The sequence below is a fragment of the Macaca nemestrina genome, chromosome 4 (genome assembly GCF_043159975.1).
Source record: "Macaca nemestrina isolate mMacNem1 chromosome 4, mMacNem.hap1, whole genome shotgun sequence".
NCBI classification, from domain to species: domain Eukaryota; kingdom Metazoa; phylum Chordata; class Mammalia; order Primates; family Cercopithecidae; genus Macaca; species Macaca nemestrina.
In genome coordinates this window covers 23,823,830-23,848,450 of record NC_092128.1, presented here as the reverse complement: position 1 = coordinate 23,848,450, position 24,621 = coordinate 23,823,830, and the positions used below count along the sequence as shown (strand labels likewise).

The window sequence follows — 24,621 nt, the reverse complement described above, 5'->3', positions numbered from 1 at the left end:
CTCAGAGGTACGCCAAAAGGCTGATGAGAGTCCCAGTGAATTTTATGAAGACTCTGTGAAGCATACCGGCTTTATACACCATTTGATCCGGAGGCTGTAGGGAATCAATGCATGGTTAATGTGGCATTTGTGGGCCAGGCACAAGGTGACATTAGATGGAAGCTTCAGAAGTTGGAAGGTTTTGAGGCTATGAGTATTACCCAGCTTATTCAAGTAGCTACTAAGGTATTAGTATTAGCCAGAGGAGGAAGCCGAGAAAGAGGCAAAGCGCAAAGCCAAGGAAAAGGTTGATTTGTTGGCTGCTGCTCTAGTTCAAAGAGAGCCTGGTTTTGTGAAAGGACGCAGACATGGTTGTGGTCACAGTAGAGGACAAGCTAGGCCAGGGTTTGAAGGCCGGCCTAGGCTTGAGAGGGATCAATGTGCAAGAATGCAAACAGAAAGGGCATTGGAAGGATGAATGTCCAGAAAGAGAAAAGAAGAAAGCAGCAGCTAGGGACCTGACGCCTGCCCAAGGCCTGCAGCCCTAGCCGTTGTTCTAAAGCTGGATGCCGATCTGGTCAGCTTAGCAGGAGTTGAGGAATATAAGGACTGAGACAGACCGGGCTCCATCTCTGTAGGCCTCCAGGAGCCCCTGGTCTCTATGAAAGCGGGGGGCCAACAGATGGATTTTATGGTAGATGCAGGTGCTGAACACTTGGTAGTGACACAGCCCGTTGGGCTGCTATCTAAAACCTATGCTACTATAGTTGGGGCAACCAGAGTATCAGAGAAAAGGCCTGTCAATCCAGAAGGTGTGTCATTGGAGGACAAGAAGTCCAACATGAATTCTTATATCTGCCAAATTGTCCAGTGCCCCTGTTAGGGAGAGACTTGCTTCAGAAACTACAAGCACAAATTTCCTTCAGGCCAGAAGGAAACATGACTCTGGATCTAAGCTGACCAAAAGTTATGATGTTAACTCTTACCCTCCCCGAGACTGAGGAATGGAGGCTATACATAAAAGAGGCATACAGGCTGTCTGAATTTATGGACAGAATATTTGACAAACTAGTCACTGAAATACCTGAGGTGTGGGCAGAGGACAATCCTCCGGGATTGGTCATAAACCAGGCACCAGTGGTAGCAGAGTTAGTTCCAGGTGCAACTCCAGTACGCATTCCCCAGTACCAGGTGTCTACAGAGGCAGTGTGAGGAATGACCAAGCACATAAATCGGCTACTAGAACATGGGATCATAAAGAAATGCAAGTCACCCTGGAATACTCTACTCTTAACCAGTTTAAAAACCGTCTGGTGGGTTCTGGCCTGTGCAAGACCTATGGGCCATAAATAAAGTTACTGTTACCTTACATGTGGTGGTGCCCAACCCATATACACTGATGAGCCACCTTCCTGCTCATGCCACCTGGTTTACCTGTTTGGACTTAAAAGATGCCTTTTTTTGCCTCAGGCTAGCTCCAATAAGTCAGCCTATTTTTGCATTCCAGTGGGGAGGAATACAATTCACCTGGACCAGGCTCCCACAAGGGTTCAACAACTCCCCCACTCTCTTTGAAGAGGCACTAGCATCAGACCTTAAGGCTTTTGTCCCACCAAATGACAAGTGTGTATGTTACAATACATTGATGATCGTTTGTTTGTTTGCAGCACCTATCAAGGAAGATTGCTTCCAGGGCACCAAAGATCTCCTTCACCTTCTGTGGAAGGCAAGTTACAAAGTATCTCAGGAAAAAGCTCAGGTCTGTGCAAAAAGAGTAAGATATCTAGGTTTCCTAGTAGCCCAAGGGCAGTGCGAACTCAGCAGTGGGCAGAAGGAAGCCATACGTGCACTCCCCACTCCTGTCACCCGGCGACAAGTAAGGGAGGTTTTAGGGGCAGCAGGCTTTTGATGAACTTGGATGCCGAACTTTTCACTCATGGCAAAGCCATTGTATGAAGCCACAAAGTGGGGGAGAAAAAGAGTCCCTCCTATGGGGTAATGAGCAGGAGAAGGCCTTTAATGAGATCAAAAAGGCCTTAAGCCAAGCTTGAGCCCTGGGATTGCCAGACCTGACTAAGCCTTTCTTTCTCTATGTCCATGAAAGAAAAGGAATGACTACAGGAGTTTTAGTTCAAACATTAGGATCATGGTATCGACCAGTAGCCTATTTATCAAAGCGGTTAGACCTTGTGGCCCTGGGGTGGCCCCCCTGCTTAAAAGCATTAGCTGCCACTGCCATGCTGGCAGAAAATGCTGGGAAGCTGATTCTAGGACAAAAGCTAATAATACGGGTGCCACACACAGTGATCACCTTAATGGAGCAAAGAGGATATCACTGGCTATCTAATCCAAGAATGTTAAGATATCAAGGGCTCTTATGTGGAAATCCATACATAACTTTAAAAACCACGAATACTCAACCTGGCTACCCTGTTGCCTGTAGAAATGCCCAAATTGCAAGACCGGTTTCCCCAACACTATTGTGTAGACATAGTAGATGAGGTGTTCTCCAGCCAGAAAGACTTAAGAGACCAACCCTTTAAGGACCCAGCTATTGAATATTTCACAGATGGAAGCAAGTTTATAATCAGAAGGGGTCTGCCGAGCCAGGTTTGCAGTGGTGACTCTAAATTCAGAGGCACAGGCCCTCCCTACCGGGACCTCTGCACAAAAAGCAGAATTAATAGTTCTAACTAAAGCACTATTAGTAGCCAAAGGAAAGACAGTTAACATCTATACTGACTCAAAGTATGCCTTTGCTACATTACATGCCCATGGAGCCATTTACAAAGAAAGGGGACCCTTAACTGCTGGAGGGAAAGAAATTAAAGAAGAAATCTTACAACTCTTAGACGCTGTGTGGGCCCCAGACAAGGTGGCCATTATTCACTGTAAAGGACATCAGACAAGAGGTAGCATAGAAGCAAAAGGAAGTAGGAGAATCAAGCCATCCTTCTTTCTAATTCCTCTAAAGCAAGGGGAACTCTTAGGATATCCAGTCTATAATGAGAATAAAGGAACTAAAAGGAGCATGATCTCAAAAATAAATACAAATATCAAAAAAGACATAGACATAGGAGACTAGGAAAATAATGAATGGCCTCCTGAAAAAATCATTAAATACGATGGGCCAGCTACCTAGGCACAAAATAGGTCATGGGGATACTGCACCCCAATTTATATGCTCTACCATATCATAAGGTTACAGGCTGTTCTTGAAGTAATAACCTATGAAACATCTGGATGCAATTCCACTGTGCTGATATACACCTAAAAATAAAAACTTTCCTGCATCCCATTCTTCGGTCTCTCTTGTCCCTTAATTTTAGCAACATTTCAAGACAGGAGGCCTTGCAAATGTGGCCCCAGGGGTACCCTCTGCCCACATGTCCTGCTGGATGCTGGGCTCCACCACGGTAACGTGGCGTCAGTGCTGAGTTTTAGTTGAAAACCACACTCCTGGCTTCACACAGCCCAAAGGATGCCAGAGCCCAGACTGGAAACGCCCGTGCAAGCAGTGGCCAGTGAGGCCTTCCCCAGCAGCATTTTCAGGTTGAAAGGATGATCTGACAAGATCTGGCCCTAAAATGGGAACTCAGGACAGCAATCTGAAACGTGGTTCGCAAAAAAATCAGCAACTAGAATGGGTGCTGGCCACACCCAGGCGCAGCGAACTCGGACACCGCACTCCCTCCCTGCACGGCACCTGCGGCTCCTCCCCAGCAGCGACACCCACACAGCTGGATCTCTGCCCCTCAGCCCCTGGCCGCATGGGACAGTGTCTAGATAGCAAGGCTGAAGGGGGCGGTCTCAGTGCCTTCAGGTCACAAACCGAACTGCCACACTGGGGTCCACGTAGCTCTTCAGGAGGGCAGTCTCGGGCAGGACCTGCTTCCCCCGCCACCGCTGCCTTGAGGGGTTAGGGTCACTGACCTCCAGGGTCCCCGCCGTCACCCGCTGTGAGCCAGGACAAGCCCAGGTCTCACGGGCTGGGGTGGAGAAGCATCTTTTCCTTGTGAATAAAGGAACAGAAAATAATTGGCTATTCTGCCTTGTCACTTATAGAAAAAAAAATCCTTGGCAATTGGAACTGACAAAGAGGCTTTACTTGTCCAAGCTTCAGTCAGGCTTCTGAGTCTTCTGCAAGGCCAGTCTGTACGCTTCCTTGTAAAATCCAGTCTTAGCAAAAAACCCCTTTCCTTTCCCCTTGGTATCTGATCACCCTCCAAGCCTTATCAGGCTCCTCACCCTCCACCATCCCCGAGTGGTCTATTGCCCCAGCATGTCTTCAGCAAGAGTCCTGTTAGGTCAGTTTCACCAGAATCTCTCTTACCCTGATGGCTCCGCTTAGTAATTTTCTATTCACAGACCCCCACCCTGCTCCTTGGCTGTGAATTCCCACTGTGCACGCTGTATTCGGAATTGAGCCCAATCTGTCTCCCCCATGCAAGACCCCATTGCAGTGGTCCCTACACCTACCGAGATGGTACTCTTTACTGTGCTTTAATAGGTATCATTGACTAAGTTTTTCTTAAACAGAAGAACCCCTTGCACATTTCTCTCCTTAAAATCTCTTTCCATAGCCAGCTGAAATGAGCTATCTGAAGGGAGAGATGCTTCCCGCCCCAAGCAGGGGTCAGGAATCTGAACTGTGTGATTTGTACAGATTGGAGTCAGCACCCAAAGCATTTGGAGGCTTGGGGGATTTTTTTTTAATCGACAGCTAAAATGTTATCATGTGAGGTAATGCACATGTCAGTTAGCTAGATTTAATCATTCCACATTGTCTGTATTCCACAATGTATACATACTTCAAAAGATTACGTTGAACCCCTACAGCGTTTGAATGGGGACTGGCTATGAGGTCCTCCCCATTCAAATGCTTCCCTCAACTCCCAGAACACAGCCAAGGCCTGAGGCCATGGAGCAGAAGAGGCAAATGACGGCAGGTATCTGAAGAGGAGGAGGAAGTGGGGAAGTGTACCCGAAGGCTCTCCGTGCAGCTCTCCCCAGAGCTGAGGGTCAACACCTGGGCTGGGAACGGAGGCTGGGACTGGTAAAGAGGTTTTCTTCTATGCCACCCACAACCAAGACAATGGAAGAGTCTTGCTTGGGTTCTTAGGCAGATGCCATGCAGGTCTATGGAAGGAGAGATAAGCTGAAGTTCCAACATGCTTTATTTGAGGACGAGCGCTCACCCAGGAGGGAGAAGAGGTGGAATGGGAGGAGTGCAAGGTTCAAATCTTCTTTGTGTCTCTGTGATCCTTAAAGCATCTCAGCAAGCTGTAGAGATGGTATTAAGGGGAGAGAAAAGGTAGTAAGGCAGAAACTTTGAGATGAAGAGAGGAAACATTAATACATGGTCACTCCAATGAAACCCATGACCACTTTTTAAACGTCCTACAGAGTCACTGGGTGAGATAAGTAAGATCACTGTTTCAATACAGAAGATGGGGAAAAATAATAAATGAAGAAGTCTTGGTTTTCTTCATTTGCAGGGAGGATTACCAGGGTAGAAATGGGTAAAAATCAGTAAATAACTATTTACTACTGTCTCTGGTGTTTTCTCATAATCAAGCCACTTAAATACTTCCCTACTTTTCCCTCAACTCCCAGAACAGAGCCAAAGCTTTGATAAGTTTCTTTGTGCTTTTCCACAAGCAGGTAACTAGGAGTATCCCTACTCCAGACTTGTGCCCCCAGAACTGGGCTGGAGCTCAGAGACTTAAAATGACTAGTGGCAGCCGCCTTTCCCAGCTCAGTGATAAGGTCACCCCTGCTAAGCACTGGAGACCAAAGCCCAGGCCCATCACTCCCATAGTGACTCCCCCGATAAGCTCTGCCTCAGCTGTGAAAGGCAAGAGGGAAAAGGGGAGTGAGTCTCTTGTTCCTCCTCACCTCCTGGGAGGATCTGCATCTTCAAGGTCCCACCCCAGCCAGGGAGGAGAGGGCACGCCTCAGGCAGGGTGTGGACACAGCTGGTTGATGCTCAGCTCAGCTACAGATGGGCTCAGCCACAGTTGGGCTGGCCTTAACCCCAGGTGCCCACCAGCAGCAACTTGGCCCCCTTGCTCTGACCTCACCATTCGCCAGCAGAGGGGGGCAGGCAGCCGTCACCTTTCCACAGAGATGTTCAGTTGGAGGAAGGAGAGGAGCCACCAAATGAAAGAGGTATAGGTTGAGCGTCCTTAACCCAAAGATCCAAAATCCAAAATGCTCCATAACCCAAAACTTTTTTTTTTTTCAGTTGTGTTCTCCCTCTGTCGCCCAGGATGCAGGTCAATGATGTGATCTTGGCTCACTGTAACTTCCGCCTCCTGGGCTCAAGTGATTCTCCTGCCCCAGCCTCCGGAGTAGCGGGGATTACAGGCACCTGCCACCACGCCTAGCTGATTTTGGTATTTTTAGTAGAGATGGGGTTTCACCATGTTGGCCAGGCTGGTCTCGAACTCCTGACCTTAAGTGATCCACCCACCTTGGCCTCCCAAAGTGCTGGGATTACAGACGTGACCACCGTGCCCCGCTCCAAAACTTTGAGCACCAACATGACACCACAAGTAGAAAATACCACACCTGACCACAATCAATACTTTGTTTCATGTACAAAATTATTTAAAATGCTGTATAGAGTTATCTTTAGGCTACATGTATAAGGTATATCTAAAACATGAGTGAATTTCATGTTTAGACATGAGACCTACCAAGACACCTCGTTATGTATATATGCAAATATTCCAAAGTCTGAAAAAATCCAAAATCTGTAACACTCCTGTCCCAAGCATTTCAGATAAGGAATGCTTAGCCCATCTTGGGAAACAGCAGCCACTGGATGGAAAGGGGAAGCCAGTGGCAGAGGCCTCAGCCCCTGCCTTCATCCTGAGAATCTTCTGTAACAAAAGCTGCCAGCTTTCAGGGAAGAAAAAGAACTCTGTGGCCTTGACTGAAGCCCAGAGAAACAGGAACTGCCAAACCTTGTTACGCAGCAGAACAGACAGAGAGCTGACCTGGCTCCATGGCAAAGCAACAGGAGAGCCTGGAGAGGTTCAGCTCCGGGCCAGCAGAGCCAGGCTGGGTGGGAGGGCTGTCACTGAAGCAAAGTGACACACATCCTAGAAAGAGACACCAGGGGACCATAAGAGCATTCTCTTTTTTAAAAAAAGAAAAATAAAAATGGGCATATATATACAAAATACTGTCAATTTCTTCTGAGCCAACACAGTAGCCACTGCAATGTTTCTCCTTCTTCCAGAGCTTTCCTCCATAGTCTCACATGTACTTCTGGCACAGCCATGATACCCGTCTCTGGGAAGCATATGCCACCTACTCCACGTGGGTCCCATTCCAGTCACCGAAGATGGCAGTGCCTGACCCTCCTTGCCAGTCTTTCCCTGCAGAGTCACTGCACTGGCAGGGAGATGGAGTGGAGCACCTGGTTTTCCTGTCCTATACCTCCTCCCCCTACCCCGGATAATACTGCTTCATTGGGTGGCCCTTGGGGCAGGTCATCAGGCTTTATGGGCCAGGAGGGTGGTCAGCTTGATCTTCCCATCCATGGAGGCAGTGAGGCAGGTCCCACAGTCCATGGCAGTGCTCCAGTCCACGGTGACCACAGGGGCTCGGTGGCCACCCAGGCTCAAGCAGCTCTCCAGAACCTTCTCATCGCCACCCAGCTGCAAGAGGACAGGAAACAGGAGGAGGTGTCAGCAAACACCACTTACACATACTTGATCCACTTTCAGTGGCCTACCTGAGGATGTGCTTGAGGCCAGGCACACATGCCCACCTTTCTAGAAAGTCTGTTTAACTTCTTCAACCAGGAAATGCTTTCACTTTCCCAACTACAGCTGGTCCATCTGAAGTGGAAAACAAGTCCCTGAGCAGCTCTTTAAAATAAGGCATTTTCTCAGCTTCCTTGAACTTGCTGTGGGCTGGTGCTGCTTGCACGCACACTGGTTGTTCTCACTACAGCATCACCTCTCACTACCTGACATGTGCTCATGAATCTGCTCATTGGTTGAAGGTTCACTCCCATACCGGGGAATGCAAGCTGCAGGGGAGTAGGGCCTCAGGCAGCTCTCTCCTGCGGGGGGCCAGCCTGCCACACCCAGAACAGTGCTGGCGCAGGGGAGCCTTCAGTTAGTGCGGAAACATGGCTCTCTGAACCCCGGCACTAGCTAGCCAGCGATCCTGTGCGATAGGGCACTAACGGGGAAGGAGAAGCTGGGAGCGAACCGAATTCCTATCAGTACCACTATGTATAGCACCTGTGAGCGAGAGACAACGCAGTCTTCAGCCATCGTGGAGAAAACACTTACAAAAACCATAAATTACATTGTTTATAGATTATAAAAGTGGGACCTGAAGTTCAATATATTCCTTAAATAATTAGATCTCATTATTCACATTCAAAGAATTCTACAGAGGAAAATCTTTCCACCAACTAACTGGTCATACAGCAAGTCTGACTGCCAATCATATGAACTGATCAGATCAAATGACAAAGGCTGCATGACTAAAAATAAAACACATACACACATATATCCATACAGAGAGCAAAGTACTGAACAGCCCACCAAAAATGCAACAAAAACAAACCTCTGGAGAATAAAATAAGAGCAGGCTTGTAAACGGAAAGCGTTTTAGTGTCTCCATTGGGAAATATCAGTTATGAGAAATGATGGAGCTAATTTTGAAGGAAAGGGCAAGGGCAACTGACAGAATCAAGCTCCACAGAAAAGAGGAGCCTAACCCACAGCGAGCGCAGGTCCTGCGGTGCACACTTCAGATTACAGTCTACGAGGCTCCCACTTCCCACCTCAGCACGGGCAGTACCCCTTGCCTCACTGTGAGCTCTTGCTCACCTCTGCCCATGTGGGGCCCCAAGACCTGCTTTCTTCTCCATCTACCCAACAACTCCTCTTCGTCCTCTCCTCCCGGTTCCAAGGCCTCCAATCCACAGCCTCCCACCTCCCGCAAGGACTCAGTCCCCACTGAGACAGCTTTCTTCTCCCTGAGCTGCTCAACTCCGCATTGCTCTCCTTTGTTGTTACTGTGTCTCTTTCTGAGTGTGCACCCCAAAAGAGCAGAGATCATATTCTATATGTCCTTCATACACTCCACAGTGCCTGGTCCAATGCCCAGCACAAAACTGCCATCCAAAACACATGCCCTTGACTGGTCAATGAGCTGTGGCAGCAAGAGCTGCTGAGAATATCCCACCTTGAGGGACTCTGATCCTACACAAACACCACCACTGGGCAAATAACTGAAAAGTATCACACAGGCTGAGAATGGACCCACTCGACATCAGACACAGAAGCTTAGGCTACGACACAAATCCCCATCATTTGTCTAGGTGACACCAGTGAAACAGAAGACACTTAAAAATACATGAAATAAGCTCTGACTTAAGAGCTAAAACAAACGTGTAAAGGGAGGGGCAGAAAACAATGTGGACAACTTACACTATGGTTTGACAAATCACGCCCTCAAATTTCTGTGTCTAACATGGACTGGATGGGTACAAAATTAAAATAAAATAAAAAGAATGAGTAAGACCTGAATAAGACCTACTATTTGATAGCACAACAGGGTGACCGTAGTCGATAATAACCGTATATTTTAAAATCAAGAGTGTGATTGAATTGTTTGCAATGCAATGGATAAATGCTTGAGGGGATGAATGCCCCATTCTCCATGATGTGCTTATTTCACATTGCATGTCTGAATCAAAACATCTCATGGTCCCCATAAATACATATACCTATGGATGTACCCACAAAAATTAAAAATTTAAAACTTTTTTTAAAAACCTGGACTGGAATATACTTGACCCACGGGACATTCAATAAATTAATAAATCTATACCAGATTAGAGTACTAAAATAAACAACCTAGTTGGGACCTGGTTGGGGGCATGTTCCTCCATCCCAACACTCCCCAACTCTTCTCCCTACTCCTGAGTGATTTCTATAACAGGCTATTCCCAAGGAAAAAAGGCAGAGAAAGGGCAGAATCTGGTCAAGGATGAGCAGAGAGAATGGGGGTCTCATGCCCCAATGCCATCTTTTCTATCCACCTGAGCTGCAAAGCAGCCCTGGCCAGGCCTGCAGCAAGGAGGCTCTAGGCCAAGCTTGTCCACCCTGCAGCCTGCGGGCCACATGCAGCCCAGGATGGCTTTGAATGAGGCCCGACACAAATTTGTGTTGTAAGTACATTATGAGATTTTTTTTGCGATTTTTTTTTTTAGCTCAACAGCTATCACTAGTGTTAGCCCACTAACACTAAGAAGAAGTGTGAAGATTTGGCCCAAGACAATTCTTCTTCTTCCAACATGGCCCGGGGAAGGCAAAGGATTGGACACCCCCGCTCTAGGTGCTGCCTATCCTTTGTCAAAGGCATCTCCACAGCCATGCAGCTCGGGGACAGAGAGCCACGCTCAGCGGACATGGCCCAGACCTCCAGGGAGGAATCCCTGCCCACCACGATACCACCACCTCCCACCCCCAACCACCAGTTACCTTGTAGATGATGCCGCCTGTGGCAGAACATGTCAGCATGTAATTGCCCTCCGAGTCAAAAGCGAAGAGTCGGCCCCTGGGGACTTGAACCTGCTTGTAGCCGCTGTATCCAGATAGCACAAAGGGGCCCGTGGCGTCTGAGGGCAGGCTGTACTCGGATACCTTGAGGCCACTCTTGTGGATGTTCCACTGGATGAACTGCAATCACAGGGCACAAGCAGGGTGCTCTCAGCAGAGCCGGCCAGTGCAGGCCTCAAGGAAGAGCAAGAACCCACCCCAGAGCAGAGGCTGGAGAGGGCGGCCCACCTCCCCCAGCCACAATGCTGACCTCCTTGAAGAGCCTTTCAAGTGCCAGAGGCAGAAAAGCAGGTGACAGGTCTACAAGTCCTATCTCTGGCCAACATGATTTAAGCATTTTTTAGGGAAGAAAATCTAGAAAAAGAGGCAGCAACCTCACATCAAAGTCCAACCCTTCTCTTTCCCTCTGGCCTGACCCTAGGAGAGGAAAAGGGACAGCAAGTGGCTTTGCCTGGATCCCTGGTCTCTCAAGTAGGAGGAATGCTTCAAGTGATCTATTATTATTATTATTATTATTATTATTATTATTGTTGTTGTTGTTGTTATTATTCTCATCATCAGAGTTAGAACCCAACTAGATTTTTCTGTCCTAGGAACAAGGTACAGAGGACACATTCCACATATATTTCCAGTGTTTCAGGCATACAATCGATTGAACACTGGGCGATGCCATTATAAACTCAGCTCCTTACCACAGCAGACATCATCCCTTAGCCTACCCCATGGACAGGTTACTTGGCTGTGACCACCTCTTCACTGAGCATCCCACATAAGAAAGAAGTCGGGCTTTAATGTCAAAGTCCTTTCCCAAACTTTTCAAATGAAGAATTTATTTTGTAGTTACTCCTTTCAAGAGATAAAAAGACAGTGTCCAATCCAAAAGGTCCAGGCAGGCACACATGGAAATGGCATCCTTCTCCCACCTCTGCCCCTGCCAGCTCCCCTTCTGAGGTGGTCACTATTCGTAGTTCCTAACCCTCCACAGAGGGAATCTACCAGGGGCATTTACTTTTCCTTTTTTTCTGGCTTCCTTCTTACATCTCTGGGCTCTGCTGGGGTCTGTAGGCATCTAAGAAGCTGTCCCCAGCCACTCAGCAAACTCTACACATCCATGAGTGGTCCTGGGACCAGTCATTACCAAGCCCATCAAAGCAAACTCAGCCCTAAATCCAGACCCCACAGATCCATCTATGGTAAGATGAGTCATTTTTGGTATTTCCTTTCATAAGGAGAGCCAACTCCCGCTGAACTCACTGAAACCTCACAAAGATTGTAAGACGAATTACTAGTTTATCCCTATTCTACAGATAACAAAGCTGCAAAAAGAGGCCCCAGGTGGCAGAGCTAATAACAGGTATGACCACAACCCGCAGCCGGCCCACATGTCATCCCAGTGCTCTCTTCTCTGAATCCTGTGGCTGCCTACCTTCCCGTCCTCGCCGATGCTGTACACAGTGTTCTCATCATAGCTGAACTCCACAGAGTAGACCTCCCCGTAGTGGGCCCTCCAGCTCATCGCGCACTCGTGCTGCTGCATGTCTGAGGCAATGAGACACCGTCACTCACATCCTGGCCAGGGCTCTGAAGAAGGCATCTGCCTGCAGCAGGAGGCCCCCTCACCCTCTACTCAGGCTGACAGCCGTTCTGAGGCCAATGGCAGGCACCCAGGACCCAGTGAGCACCATAAAGCTGCCCCTGCCCAAGATGTCAGGCTGCTTCTGAGCCTCAGAGGCAGCTGCTTTCACCAGGTCAGAAGCGAGGCCCAGGACTCCCTGGGGGGAGCTCATCTGGAGAGCCCTAAGTCTAGCAAGACACCCAAGAAACTACCCTCTGTAACTTCCCCATGGGCGCCCTGGGAATCCCTTAAAGATACAGTTGCCTTTCCCCAGCCCAGGCTCTGGGGATGTCTCCTGGGGACAGAACCCAACCTGAGGATTTGTGCACAGCATGCCAGGTGATTCTGATGTACGCCTCTGGTTAAGGAGCACTGTTCTGACGCTTTTGAGAAGGAACTACCCACAGCAAGTGGGTAGGATGGCAGTACTCTTGTGTGCCCTCCTGTATTTCACATGGGTGACAAGGACTCAGATGGAACAACTCAAGACTCAAGGACCGCTGAGCTCCACCCCCTCCCATGTCTATTATGGCGGGTGTTTTGAAAACACTGACCAAAGTTAAGCTCTAGTACAAGCATCTGAAGTCAGGGTTTTGCAAAAGCCTCTGGCCCAGCTGGCAAAAAAAAATCCAACATTGGCAAAAAAAAAAATGCCTGGGACATCTAAGGAGATATCAAGGATTGCTATGAGCACACTTGCATACCAAACAGCCGGATGACGCCATCAGCTGCCCCTGTGACCAGCAGGTTCCCATTGTGATTGAAGGCTGTACAGTTGATAGCAATGGGTTCTGGATCCAGGGAGAACTGGAGCTATTGAAACAAAACAAAAATGCCAGTAGCAATCTTCACTCAGCCCAGGCATGCTGCTTATTCCAATGCAGACAGGTGCCCCAGACTGGGTTTTCCACCAGCTCCTCCCTTATGTAATCTGGAAATTCACGTAATCAGAAAGATCTGAGCCTTTGCCAAAGTGCTGTGCCAGGGACCTTCTGTGCTCTTTTGAGAACAAGGTCTCTGTGCCTATTCTGGTTTCCATAGATAGATAATAATCCATGCTTGCTCCATTATAAAATAAATAATACATATCTTAGCAGCCTACACTTCACCAGAATGCATTCCAAGCAAATTCTCATTGAAAAGTCTTATTGCTCTCAGAAAATAACACTTCATCAACCACCTTTGATGACAGACAACACTAATAAACCTGCCCTATGGCTCCCCACAGAAACACTTAGAAATATAGTAGCAAACAAAACCACCTCATAGAACATAAGGTCTATTAATTACATAATGAATGAACATTATCATTTCAAACAATATGGAACCCTGGGAACCCTAAATAATCCTCCTGAAATTAAAAATGCAAGATAGAATGTTATTTAAAATACACACAGAGTACTGAGCTGGCAAATAAAAGAATCCTCTAGGGCCAAAACTAAGAGAAAGCAAGAATGCACAGAACTAGCGCACTCCAAAGCTGCCTTTCATTATGGGGCATTAATCAGATCCAGGTGACTCAAGTTCCCATTCTGCTTCCCATGAAGAGCTCAGGAGCCTGGAGACAACAATGTGTGACCTGCCCAAGGTCAGGTGATAAGAAACCGCACATATGTAACAAACCTGCACATTGTGCACATGTACCCTAGAACTTAAAGTATAATCAAAAAAAAAGAAAAAGAAAAAATAAAATAAAAAAAGAAAGCGTCACACGGAGCTGGGACTCCAAAGAGCTATACCTTCAGTGCAGGAATGAACTAGAAATAAACCTACTTCACAGAAAGAGATAACAAGAAAACTTACCTCCCTGTAAATTCATAACCACAAACTAGCCCTGACATGGGAGGAACCTGGCAAAAACTAATGCAAATCCAAAGAAATGTACCTCCAACCCAAACCTCAAAATACTCTCAGAGATACTAGCCCAAGAAACACCATGATCACAATTCATAAGAAACAGGAAAATAAGGCAAAAGGAGCCAGCACCCACAGAAACAGAGCAGAATTAGACCCAAAACCTTTAGACATTAGATTTATAACGCACAACATACAAGCACATTCAATTGTTCAACAAAATAAAATAAGGAATTGAAAATATGGGTAAAAATGAGAGACTATAAACACAACAAAGCAGGTTTTAAAAAGTGAAGCTGAGCCTCTAAAAATGAGAAATACAATAATTTAAATTACCATCCTAATAAATAGATGAAACAGAAGACTAGGGATAGTAGAGGAGAGATTAGCAAACTGATAGATCTGAAGAAACTCTTATCAAGAATGCCGCAAAGTGAAACAAAAAAGAGGAAGAGGCAAGTTCTAACACATATGGAATGGGAGGTTCAGAAGGCAAGAGATGATCAGAGAACCGCAATACTGGAAAAAATGATGACTGAGAATTTTCCAGAATTGAACAAAGACATAAATCCTCTGATTCAGAAAACAAATCCCAAGCAGAACTTTAAAAAAATAAATTTTAAAACTTAAAAACCAGAAAATCCACACCCAGAGAGCCAGAGAAGAAGATTTTAAAAGCAGCCAGAGAGAAAAGACAACAAAGGAATGCCAATTACATGGAGAGGTAATGTCCCGGTCTCAGCAAAGGCAGCCAGAGGATGAAGCAAGTCACAAGGTTAGGGAAGCAGTGTACAGCCTGGAATACAAGAAGCTATTCTAGAAAAACACATACACTGTGGTTCTATTTATATGGAGTCAGAAAACACACAAAACAAAAATTTGGTTGTTTAGGGATATGTAATAACATGGTAAAGTAATTTTTAAAATGTAAGGCAGGTAGAGTACAGTGGCTCATGCCTGTAATCCTAGCACTTTGGGAAGCTGAGGTGGGTGGATCACCTGAGGTCAAGAGTTCGAGACTGGCCAACATGGTGAAACCCATTTCTACTAAAAATACAAAAAAATTAGCTGGATGTGGTGTTGGGTGCCTGTAATCCCAGCTACTTGGGAGGTTGAGGCAGAAGAATTGCTTGAACTCAGGAGGTAGAGGTTGTGGTGAGCCGAGATTGTGCCACTGCATTCTAGCCTGGGTGACAGAGCAAGACTCCGTCTCAAAAAAAAAAAAAAAAAGACATCAGTATGACAAAATCAAGACGGGTTCTTTCTGGAAGGGAAAAAGACCAAGATTGGGAAGGGCTACACAAGAGTTAAAAGTATTGGTGATGCTCTCTATAAACTATGATGGGTCTGCGGGTGCTCACTGTACTGCTTTTCTTCTCATTATACTATACACCTATGATTTCAATATGCTTTTGTATGTATTCAATGTTTAATTAAAACTTGAAAATCAAAATTAAACACATAATTACAAATTGTAATGAGAGCTTTGGAGGAAAATACAAGATGCTACGAACTAAGAGGAATTGAATTAAACCGGTAGAGAGGACAGTGGGCAGAGAGGGGCACAAGAGATAGGTCTAGAGTATGTCCCTGGAAATGCAGAGAAGTGGTCAGACTGGAAACACACTGGCAGCATTTGCTTATGGATGGACTGTGTGAGCAGAGGGAAAAGGACAGGTCTGGGAAGAACCCTAATTTTTGTTTTGTTTTGTTTTGTTTGAGACAGGGTCTCACTCTGTCACCCAGGCTGGAATGCAGTGGCACCACATCAGCTCACTGCAGCCTCCACCTCCCACGCTCAAGCAATCCTCCTGCCTCAGCCTGCCAAGTAGCTGGGACTACAAGTGAGCACCACCACACCTGGTTAATTTTTAAATTTTTTGTAGAGACAAGGGCTCACTACATTGCCCAGGCTGGACTTGAACTCCTGGCCTCAAGCAATCCACCTGCCTCAGCTTCCCAAAGTGCTGGGATTACAGGCATGAGCAACTGCGCCCGGCCAAGATCCCAAATTTCTAGATGAGGCACATTTGCCAAAGTAAGGAAAATTATGAGGGGAGGGATGGATGTGGCAAGGGGTGGAGGTCAAGAATTCGGGTGTGACCCTGACAGGCCTGAGAGGTCTGAGAGACCCAAAGGGAACACAGAGCACTTCTACAGGCAGATGCAGAACAGAACAAACTGAACATCTGGAACAGGAACCAACTGAAAGTAGGAGTTTCCAGCAGCATTAGGAAACAATGTGTTCAACGTAAAGGCCATATGACTTGTGAGCAGTGAAACAAATCATTTTAATAAGAAGTAGCACTGCCTTGGAAGGTGAGTTTAGCATCATTCAGTCTCTCTGGGGCTCAGGGTGGCAGCTACAGCATCTATTACTGTCTTGAAGGAAGGGGTCCTCGGCTCCAAGGTGGTGCCCAGGTCCCCTGGGAGCAAGTTCACAGGCTGTCTGGTCACCTCGCTTCTTATGAATCTGCATGTGTCCTTGCTACTGCTGGCTGCTGCTGCTATAATTCTCATACAATTCTAAGTTAACAGGATGTCAGAGGGAGACACGAGTCCTCTCCTAAAAAATCAACCACAGGGGCCCTCTGGTAGGTTCTGTGCGGCTCCTAAGTTTGTGGCACAATTCTGAATGACATGTCACTAACAATCTGCCCAGTTGGAGTACACTACTTTTCAACACTTAAAACTTTATTAAAAATCTGAGGAGACCAAAGCAAAAAGAGGGAAGAGGCTCTTCAGAAACCCAAGGGAATGCAGAGTGTGTGCCTGGCCCCAGAGAGAGCCACAGGGCAGGCCCGTACCTGCTGCTTCATGGTTTTTGTGTCCCACAGCAGCAGCCTGCCAGGAACCTGGTTCATGCCCTTGCTGCCGATGTCTGGTGCTGAGAAGTCCACCTGGGAAGTGAGGCTCGGAGCTGCAGCCGAACAGACGAAAGAGGCCCCGTTGGGGCTGCACGCAAGAGACAGGATTCTGCAACACACATGGGCCTGGGTCAGACCCTCCACCTGCCCACAGAGGGAGGGTGCACTCTGGTCCTGAGGCTGGATCCTGCACAGGAGATGGGGCACAAGGCTCGGGAAAGGCCTAGCCCCGCGGACCACACTTGGCAGCCTGCGGCCTTGATGGTGGGGGGTGGGTTCGAGCTCACCTGGGCATGTCGTCGTTGATATTGATTTCACAGAGATTCTTCTTGGCTTCCGTGTCATAGAGACGCACCGTCCCCACACCACTGCCCAGCAAGAGCTGGAACGACAAGGGGCGTGAGGTGGGAAGGATAGCATGGAGTGAGGCTGAGTCAGGGAGGATCTCCAGAGGGGGCGAGGCTGGGCAGGCTGCGGGGGTGAGGCCCCTCCTCTACGCATCCAGGCAGTTCGGGGGAAATCTGGCTAAAATGAGCCTCATTTCAAAATTAAACAAAGACATGAGAGCTGACCTTGAACTTTAAGCAAAACCACAAAAAGTATCTGTGGAATGGGAGAGACGTGTCACCTTGGACACATCTGTTCCGGCTGGTGAATGAGGCCCTCTGATCCTCCCTTTCTTCAGTTTCAAACCCCAGCTGTTGGAACCCTTCCTTCCCACTCTTGGTCTGCCCAGCACCCCTCCCAGCATACTGGCTTCGACTGCCACGGAGCCTGGGTGACTCCCATTTGCCTTTTCAGGGGACAGCTCTGGCTCTGGGTCTATAAAGACCTCCAGAAAAAAAATAAAAGGGGCTATCCCTGCATTCAGGAACTTGTGACTTATTTGGTGAAAAGCTTCAAAGATAATAATAGTGCCAGAGGAAAGTGCCAGAAGCAGCCCAGGTCTGAGGGTGTCTCCCAGGAATATTAGGTAGAGTGTGACCTTGGCATTCACTTGGCAAACTGGCGCTGGCACAGGGCAAGCCCTGAGGTCCTCATCCATGAGGGTAATCCCTTCAGCTGCCAAAAATTATAGAAAAACAGGGTTTGCATCTTGGGCTATGTGGTATGATCCCCACAAATGAAGTAAAAGAAAAAACAGCAAGTCAATCTTACCTCCTTAACTACAAGTCCTATCTCAAATCTAAAATCCAGAAGGAAGAACACTGTACTATTCCTGGGGACAATAACACCCATGGCAACCACAAAACAGAACACCAGCCCCTCACCAGCGGAAGCCACTTCCCATGGGGCCTGGCACGGGAAGGCGCCCACTGAAACTGCAGCTGGAAACACAGACAGATGGGGGGACAGCAGTCTGGCAGGTGGTCGCCAGGGCAGACCACCACAGACAGGAAGAAGCCGTGTGTTCCAGGCCCCCTGCAGCTCATTTCAATGTCAATTTGGTAACCTCACTGCCTTCCCACAACAGGAGCCTTCTGGCCAGTCCTGGATGTGTGTCCCTGAATCCCCAATAATGGAGAGAAGGGAGGGGAACTGGCTTGGCTGTCTTGACTCAGCTGGTGGAGAACCCTGGGGAATTCCTCCACTGAGCCAGCAAAGCAGGCCCCACAGGCCACCATTACTCACCAGTCTGTCCCGTTTGGTGGCCCATTCCAAAGACAGCAGCGGCGATTTGGAAATGGAGGACGCTTTGGTCTGCATGATGGGGTTGAAGGACCACACTTTGATGACCCCATCTACGTCTAAGCTGGCGACTCTCCTCCCAGAGCAATCCACTCTGAGATGAGAGAAAAGGGAGGCCTGTCAGCTGGCTTCTCCGTCCCCATCCTCTTCCGCTAATGCCAAGATGATTGCTTTCCTGACTTCCTTACTGTTTTTAAAAAACAATCCCTAGAGGTCTACATTCAAAAGACTGGTATAGACTATTTCCGGAAATATTCATTCATTTGTTTGTCTAAGAAATACTTATTAAGTGCCAACCATGTGTGGACCTTTTGGTCAACTCTGGGCAAAGAGCAGTGAGCAAGAGTTGCAGGGCCCTGCCCTGGGGCCACTTGCAGTCTCTGGAGATTTAGAGCCTCCAGACTCACACTCCAGAACAGCCCAAGGGCCCCAAGAGCTGTCAGGGCTGTCAAAACGAGAAACCCATCTACCAGCTGAAAATTATGCCCCACTAGGGTTTGTTCTTGAAAGGTTTTTACTGTGCTTAAGTAAAAACTTACAAATGGTAAATTACAAATCAGGTATTTACCTAAAAGTACCAACATAAAGCAAATTAAAATTGAGTGAGTTTGGGGGGCTAAAGTAGGGTAAATTGTTCCTAAAACTGAGAAAAACACAATTAGAAAGGGCAGAGAGGCCGGGTGTGGTGGCTTACGCCTGTAATACCAGCATTTTGGGAGGCTGAGATGGGCAGATCACTTGAAGTCGGGAAGTTCAAGACCAGGCTTGACCATGGTGAAACCCTGTCTCTACTACAAATATAAAAATTAGATGGGTGTGGTGGCAGGCATCTGTAGTCCTAGCTACTTGCGGGGCTGAGGCACAAGAATCGCTTGAGCCTGGGAGGGCAAGGTTGCAGTGAGCCAAGATCGTGCCATTGCACTCCAGACTAGGCGACAAAGCAAGACTCTGTCTCAAAAAAAAAAACAAAAAAAAACCCCAAAGGGCAGATGGGCTGACCAGTCCACTGGCAGCTCCAAGCAACTCCCATGACTCTTTAGCCATGACTGTGGCCCTCGTCCAAGCCCCCATTCTCTGCCATCTCCTGCTGGCCACACCTCCACGTGTGCTGCCTGAAAATCTGAGCTTCCCAGGGTTTCCTTGGCCCCAGGCCCAACCTACCTGCAGTGCATGATGGATGAGTGGTGTTCCCCGTACTCCTCCTGTCCCAGCACAATAAAGGGCTGCTCGGGGCGGACTCCTCCACCCTCAGGGCCTGCCGAGGATGCCCGAGTCAGTGGCTCCACTGGCTCCGTGTGGAGCTCTGGGCAGGGCTCGGCCTCTGGGCCACTGGCTTCTGGTTTCTTCTCTGCACACTGTCACAAGCAGGGCGGGGAGAAGTCAGCCAGGAAAGGGTCCCCCACACCAGGGCATACACCACAGGGGGACTAGGCCTAGGCCGCAGCATTTTGCGGGGCTCTCGGTAATTAGAGAGGAGAGGAGAGCTCTGACCTGCGAGGGTAGTGCTTAACTCACCCCGGGAGGGTGCAGGGCCTGCCCCCCTGACAGCCCCTTCCTGGAGACTTCGCTCCACACAGGCCCCGCTGAAGGAAAGGGGGCTGTGGCCTCTCTGTGACACAGCTGATGGGACCCAGGACACACATCTGCCTGGACAACAGGCCAGGGGGGAGGATGTGTGGTGCAGGCCACACACCACACTGAGCATTTTACAGATTTCTCTCATTTAGTCCTCCTCGAACAGAGATGCTATTATTTTCCCTATTTTACAGCTGTGGAAACTAAAAGACTGAAAGAGAAGCCAAATCTCTTGCCCAAAGTCATACGGCTGGCAAGGGGGAGAAACTGGATATGAAGCTGGGTGGGTGACAGGTAAGCCCGGCCCCTTTCCAGTGCACCCCTAGGCCCACCAGCCCTTCTGGAAGGTGGGCACTGAGAAACTAAGAAACAGACACAACTGGCCAGTAAAAAAGACAGAGACCCAAGGGCCGCTGGGGGTTCAAAGCTGCCCAGTCTCTGCATCCCTGGGGCAGCAGGTGTTGGCTACCATCTGGTGCTCACCCAGACACAATCCAGGCTGGGGGCATCGGCCAGGGCACTCTCTACCAGCCCTGGGGTCCGGATGCTCCTGCAAGTGCTTCCTCAGAGAGGCTGGAGGAGGAGTTCAACAATAAAAAATAATAACAGAGGATCTTCAGACCTTATGGGGCTGTGGCTGGCCCCCAAGCACATCTTGAATCTTGAAATGCCAGAACTTATAATCTGAGCCTTAAGGGTCCGTTGTCACCACAGTAGTGGGCTGTTAATGAGGAAATGCCTTTAAAACAGGCAAATAGCCTCAGTTATGAGATAAATGGTCAAGAAGGTGACTTGAGCAAGAGAACCAGTAAACACCTTAGACTTTGCCATCAATCAGGAGTATCTGGCAGAAGCAGAAGGAGCTGTAATGCCACAAAGAGCAGGCCATGGCCCACACTGGCCAGTGAGGGGAGTCCCCAGAGCCCAGGGCTCAGCACAGAAGGGCCTGGGCCACAGCCTCCCACTGTGTGGGCACATGACCCTCAGTGCAGCAATGCAGGCAGCTGGGCCTCAGGCAGCACAAGAGAAAGGAATCCTGTGACCAAGCAAGTCTGAGTGACTGGGTGAACCGAGGGAACCAGGTCTCCAGGAGCCCAGGACAGGCTGCTAAGCACAATTAACCTAAGGGAAGGATGAGTATGCAAAGGTTCCCAAGCCAGCTTAATCACAGAAGTCATCTTCTGGGAGCACTTTCAGAGGCCTGTATTTTCCGGCCCCTACTTAGGGAAATGCGCATGGGAGAAATGGACCACAGAAGAGCCAGGCAAATGATGAACCCAAACAACGAAAATACAAGCCATTAAAACCAATTAAGCAAAAGCACACTCCGCACAGCAGCAGACTCAGAGGAGAGAAGAGAAGGCCCTCCACATTGCTCCTCAGTAGCTGCGTGAGTGTCCCCAGGGGTGTTCAGGACAACCCCATACCTGGGAAGTGGTTGTGGAGAAAAGCTCCTTCCTCTCCTTGCCGTGGTCCTGCAGGCGCCGCTGCCGGTGCTGTGACCAGCCGGACTCCCCAGTGGCCAGCCCGCTGAGGAGGCTCTTCCCATCCTTGGCTCCTGACATCGGGTCCTTTCCCTTCGTGCCCTAGAGGAAAAGAAGCTGGCTGTGAAGTCTCTTCCCATCTGCCTAGGCCATGATAAGCATGCCAGGAAAGCAGCAAGAACCAGGGAGTGGCTCCTCTACCCTACAGCTCCCAGGTAAGGTCAGCCCTGGGCAGGCGGGGGGCGGGGAGGCAGTGGGCAGGAGGGGACACAGGGGGGAGGCAGTGGGCAGGGCAGGGGGGTGGGGGGGGGCACGGTGGGTTGGGGGCAGGTGGTTAAAATGGTGTTGGCTTAACTAGGTAGGTAAGGTCATAGTCAGCCCCTGCTATGACCTCCTTCTTTCTGTCCTCTACCTGTTAAGAGGACAGGTCACCTGCAATCCTCATCCTGCAGTATCTCTCATCTGGAGGGAGATGTCATCTTGATCTAATCGGAACAATTTAGTCTAGTTGAGGGGGAAGAGCCAGCACTTACTAAGTGATGACTAAGGAAAGCCGGGGCCTATGCTTGGTGTTATACACATTTATAAGCAACAATATTTTTGGGCAATCTAAAAATTATTTATGCAACAAGCAATCGCCTCTGGAGGGAAATGGAACACAGTACCCTCTCTTGTTTTGGGCCAAGTGTGGACTAAAGCAGCTAATATTAACAAATACTGAGATGTTTTAAAATGATTACTAGAAAACCAGAAATTCTAACCGAAATTGTTGAAAACCCAAGGAACATTAAGAAAGATAAATCGGACAGGAAATAAACTGGTATTTTCTGGCTCCTTTTCATAACAAGAGTGATAGGGTCAACTAAGTTATAACAAGAGGGAATGAATTTGATCATCCCCACCCCACGCATATAGACAGAAGAAGTCTCTATTCTTAATCTAGAAACTCTTAAAAGGAGCTGCCACCCCGCACCTTTCCAGACTGTTGTGCAGGGCTTTCTTTTTCCGGGTGTATACCCACAAATTGTGATGCTCAAACACCCTCACCCTCAGTTTTTACACTTTTAGCCAAGAGATATGAATGCAAACAGCCACTCAGGTTTGAGACCAATCTTCTTGAGAAACCATTTCTACACAAGCCCTAAGTGAAGAGAAGAAACTCAATCAAAGTCTACCTACTGCTTTCCAGTTCTTCTACTTGTTATTTTTTATGTCAACAGTAAACAATTTAAAATGATTAACATGGAGTCCTTGGAATCCTGCAGCCATGGGAACAGTTAAGAAAGAAAATTTTAAAGGACTATTAGCTTACCTGGAACCAAACCATGGCTAACCTGCAGGGTATTTGCTATTTTTGGCCTGTTTATAAACTCCAAGTACTTCCGTGAATCAAGAAAAGGTGGTAAACCTGTCTCAATCCGCCACAAACACATTTAATTCCAAGTATTAGAACTGTGTCAATAACAATTGTGTATGGGTCCTGGGAGGACAAAAGCCACGGAGAGGTAATGTCCACTCCTCAGAGAGTTTCAGAGAGATGGAGTGGGGAGGTGGCCTGTTGGAGTTGGCTGTCAAGGCTAAGATCTGGGGAGGTGGTAGGCAGTTGTGTCGTGTCCTGTTTCAAGACAAGGCTCTGAAACCCCCATAAGAACAAATCACTGAAAATGCAAACACCGAGCAGTCACATCACAGTCCAGGAGGTGCCACTGCCACATTCTGCACTGCTACATGTATGCCACGCTGTACATGGGTCACAGGGGGACTCTGCCTTGGGAACAAAGGTGGGAACTGTTACAGAGGGAGGCAGGCACTTTATGGGCCCCTTCCTGCCTTATTCAGCCCCTTCACTGGATAAATGGTGTCTTTGCCTTTTTCAGCAACAGTAAAGAGTGCTCAATTCAATTGGTGAATATTGATGGAAGGAGGTGGTTTCAAATTCCTCTCGCTGATTTGAAAGCCACTTGTAACACTTCCCCAGCAAGAGCAAACAATAAAACACTGAGAAGTACAAAGGTAATACTTCCTTCGCAAGTCAAGATAGCAAGGAAGGCATCTGGTACAGAGAAGAACTGCCTTTACAATGATAGGGCAGTTTATGCCAAGAGAGTGATGGACCTAAGCATGACCTATCAGATTTTCCTTAAAGAAGAGGAGAGAGAAGTTCTCCTTTCTCCTTAAATCTATGTTAGTCACTGAAGAAGAAGAAGAAGATAGTAATATATTAAAAGCTGGTGAATGCGATTGTCCACAAAACTTTTTAATAAGTAGGTGAAGGCCAATTTGTGTCTAGCCACAAATGTACATAACAAGTGAAGGCTTACTGACAACTGTTAATTTTTCAGAAATAAAAAGCTAAAAAAAAAAAAAAAAAACAAGACAAAACAAAGGAAAAAGGGGTAAAGTCACAATGCAATGTAAGTCATTACCTTCAAACAAATCCATACAATTATGGCCAAGCACTTGCGTATGGGTAAAGAGCTGGAGAGAATGAAAGACGTCAGCAGAACTGTGTACTCTCTGGACAATGACACTTGCACAAAGAGAAGCTCGCACCCTTCTGGAAGCTTCTACTACTGTGACTCTACCTTACACATCTTTGTAACCTTAGCACCCAGCACCACACCTCGCATAAGCTGGGCACTCATTCATGACTGGCTAAATAGACAAATGGATGGACTGATGGACAGATGAAGTAACTGTTAATTGAAAGTTTTATTTCATTTTAAGTGCAACCCTCATAATAGTCTTTAACCGCTGGCTTCAAATAATAGAACATCCCAATAGTCTAAAGTATATTCTGTCATAATCTACCTGACTCCTACAGTTCAAGAGAGACATGGTAACCTCTGTCTTATCATTTGACCTTCTCACTCTGGAGATAGACATAAGTTGATACCCATTAATTTCCGGTGGACTGAGTAGGTCAGGAGGGATTCCAGAGCCTCACAGAGCTTACCAGG

At 47.8% G+C, this 24,621-nt stretch overlaps 1 protein-coding gene and 1 long non-coding RNA gene across 2 annotated transcripts in view; one reads left to right on the top strand and one right to left on the bottom strand.

Moving 5' to 3' along the window:
- Positions 1-5,138: 5,138 nt before the first annotated feature.
- The window catches only part of LOC105471335 (WD repeat domain 91), a 30,121-nt gene continuing 10,638 nt past the window's right edge, over positions 5,139-24,621 (bottom strand). Inside the window, exons 7-15 of the mRNA XM_071094442.1 lie at positions 21,605-21,763; positions 19,764-19,957; positions 18,546-18,696; positions 17,201-17,295; positions 16,854-17,022; positions 12,897-13,005; positions 12,004-12,116; positions 10,500-10,697; positions 5,139-7,649 (exon numbers count right to left, since the gene is read on the bottom strand). Coding sequence (XP_070950543.1) covers positions 7,485-7,649; positions 10,500-10,697; positions 12,004-12,116; positions 12,897-13,005; positions 16,854-17,022; positions 17,201-17,295; positions 18,546-18,696; positions 19,764-19,957; positions 21,605-21,763 — 1,353 coding nt within the window. The 3' untranslated portion in view covers positions 5,139-7,484. The remainder of the gene's footprint in view (positions 7,650-10,499; positions 10,698-12,003; positions 12,117-12,896; positions 13,006-16,853; positions 17,023-17,200; positions 17,296-18,545; positions 18,697-19,763; positions 19,958-21,604; positions 21,764-24,621) is intronic.
- LOC105471334 (uncharacterized) lies at positions 18,224-23,670 on the top strand. Its single transcript, XR_981079.3, has 5 exons — positions 18,224-18,361; positions 20,372-20,471; positions 21,403-21,567; positions 21,768-21,876; positions 23,539-23,670. It is a non-coding gene; the product is annotated as an uncharacterized lncRNA (long non-coding RNA).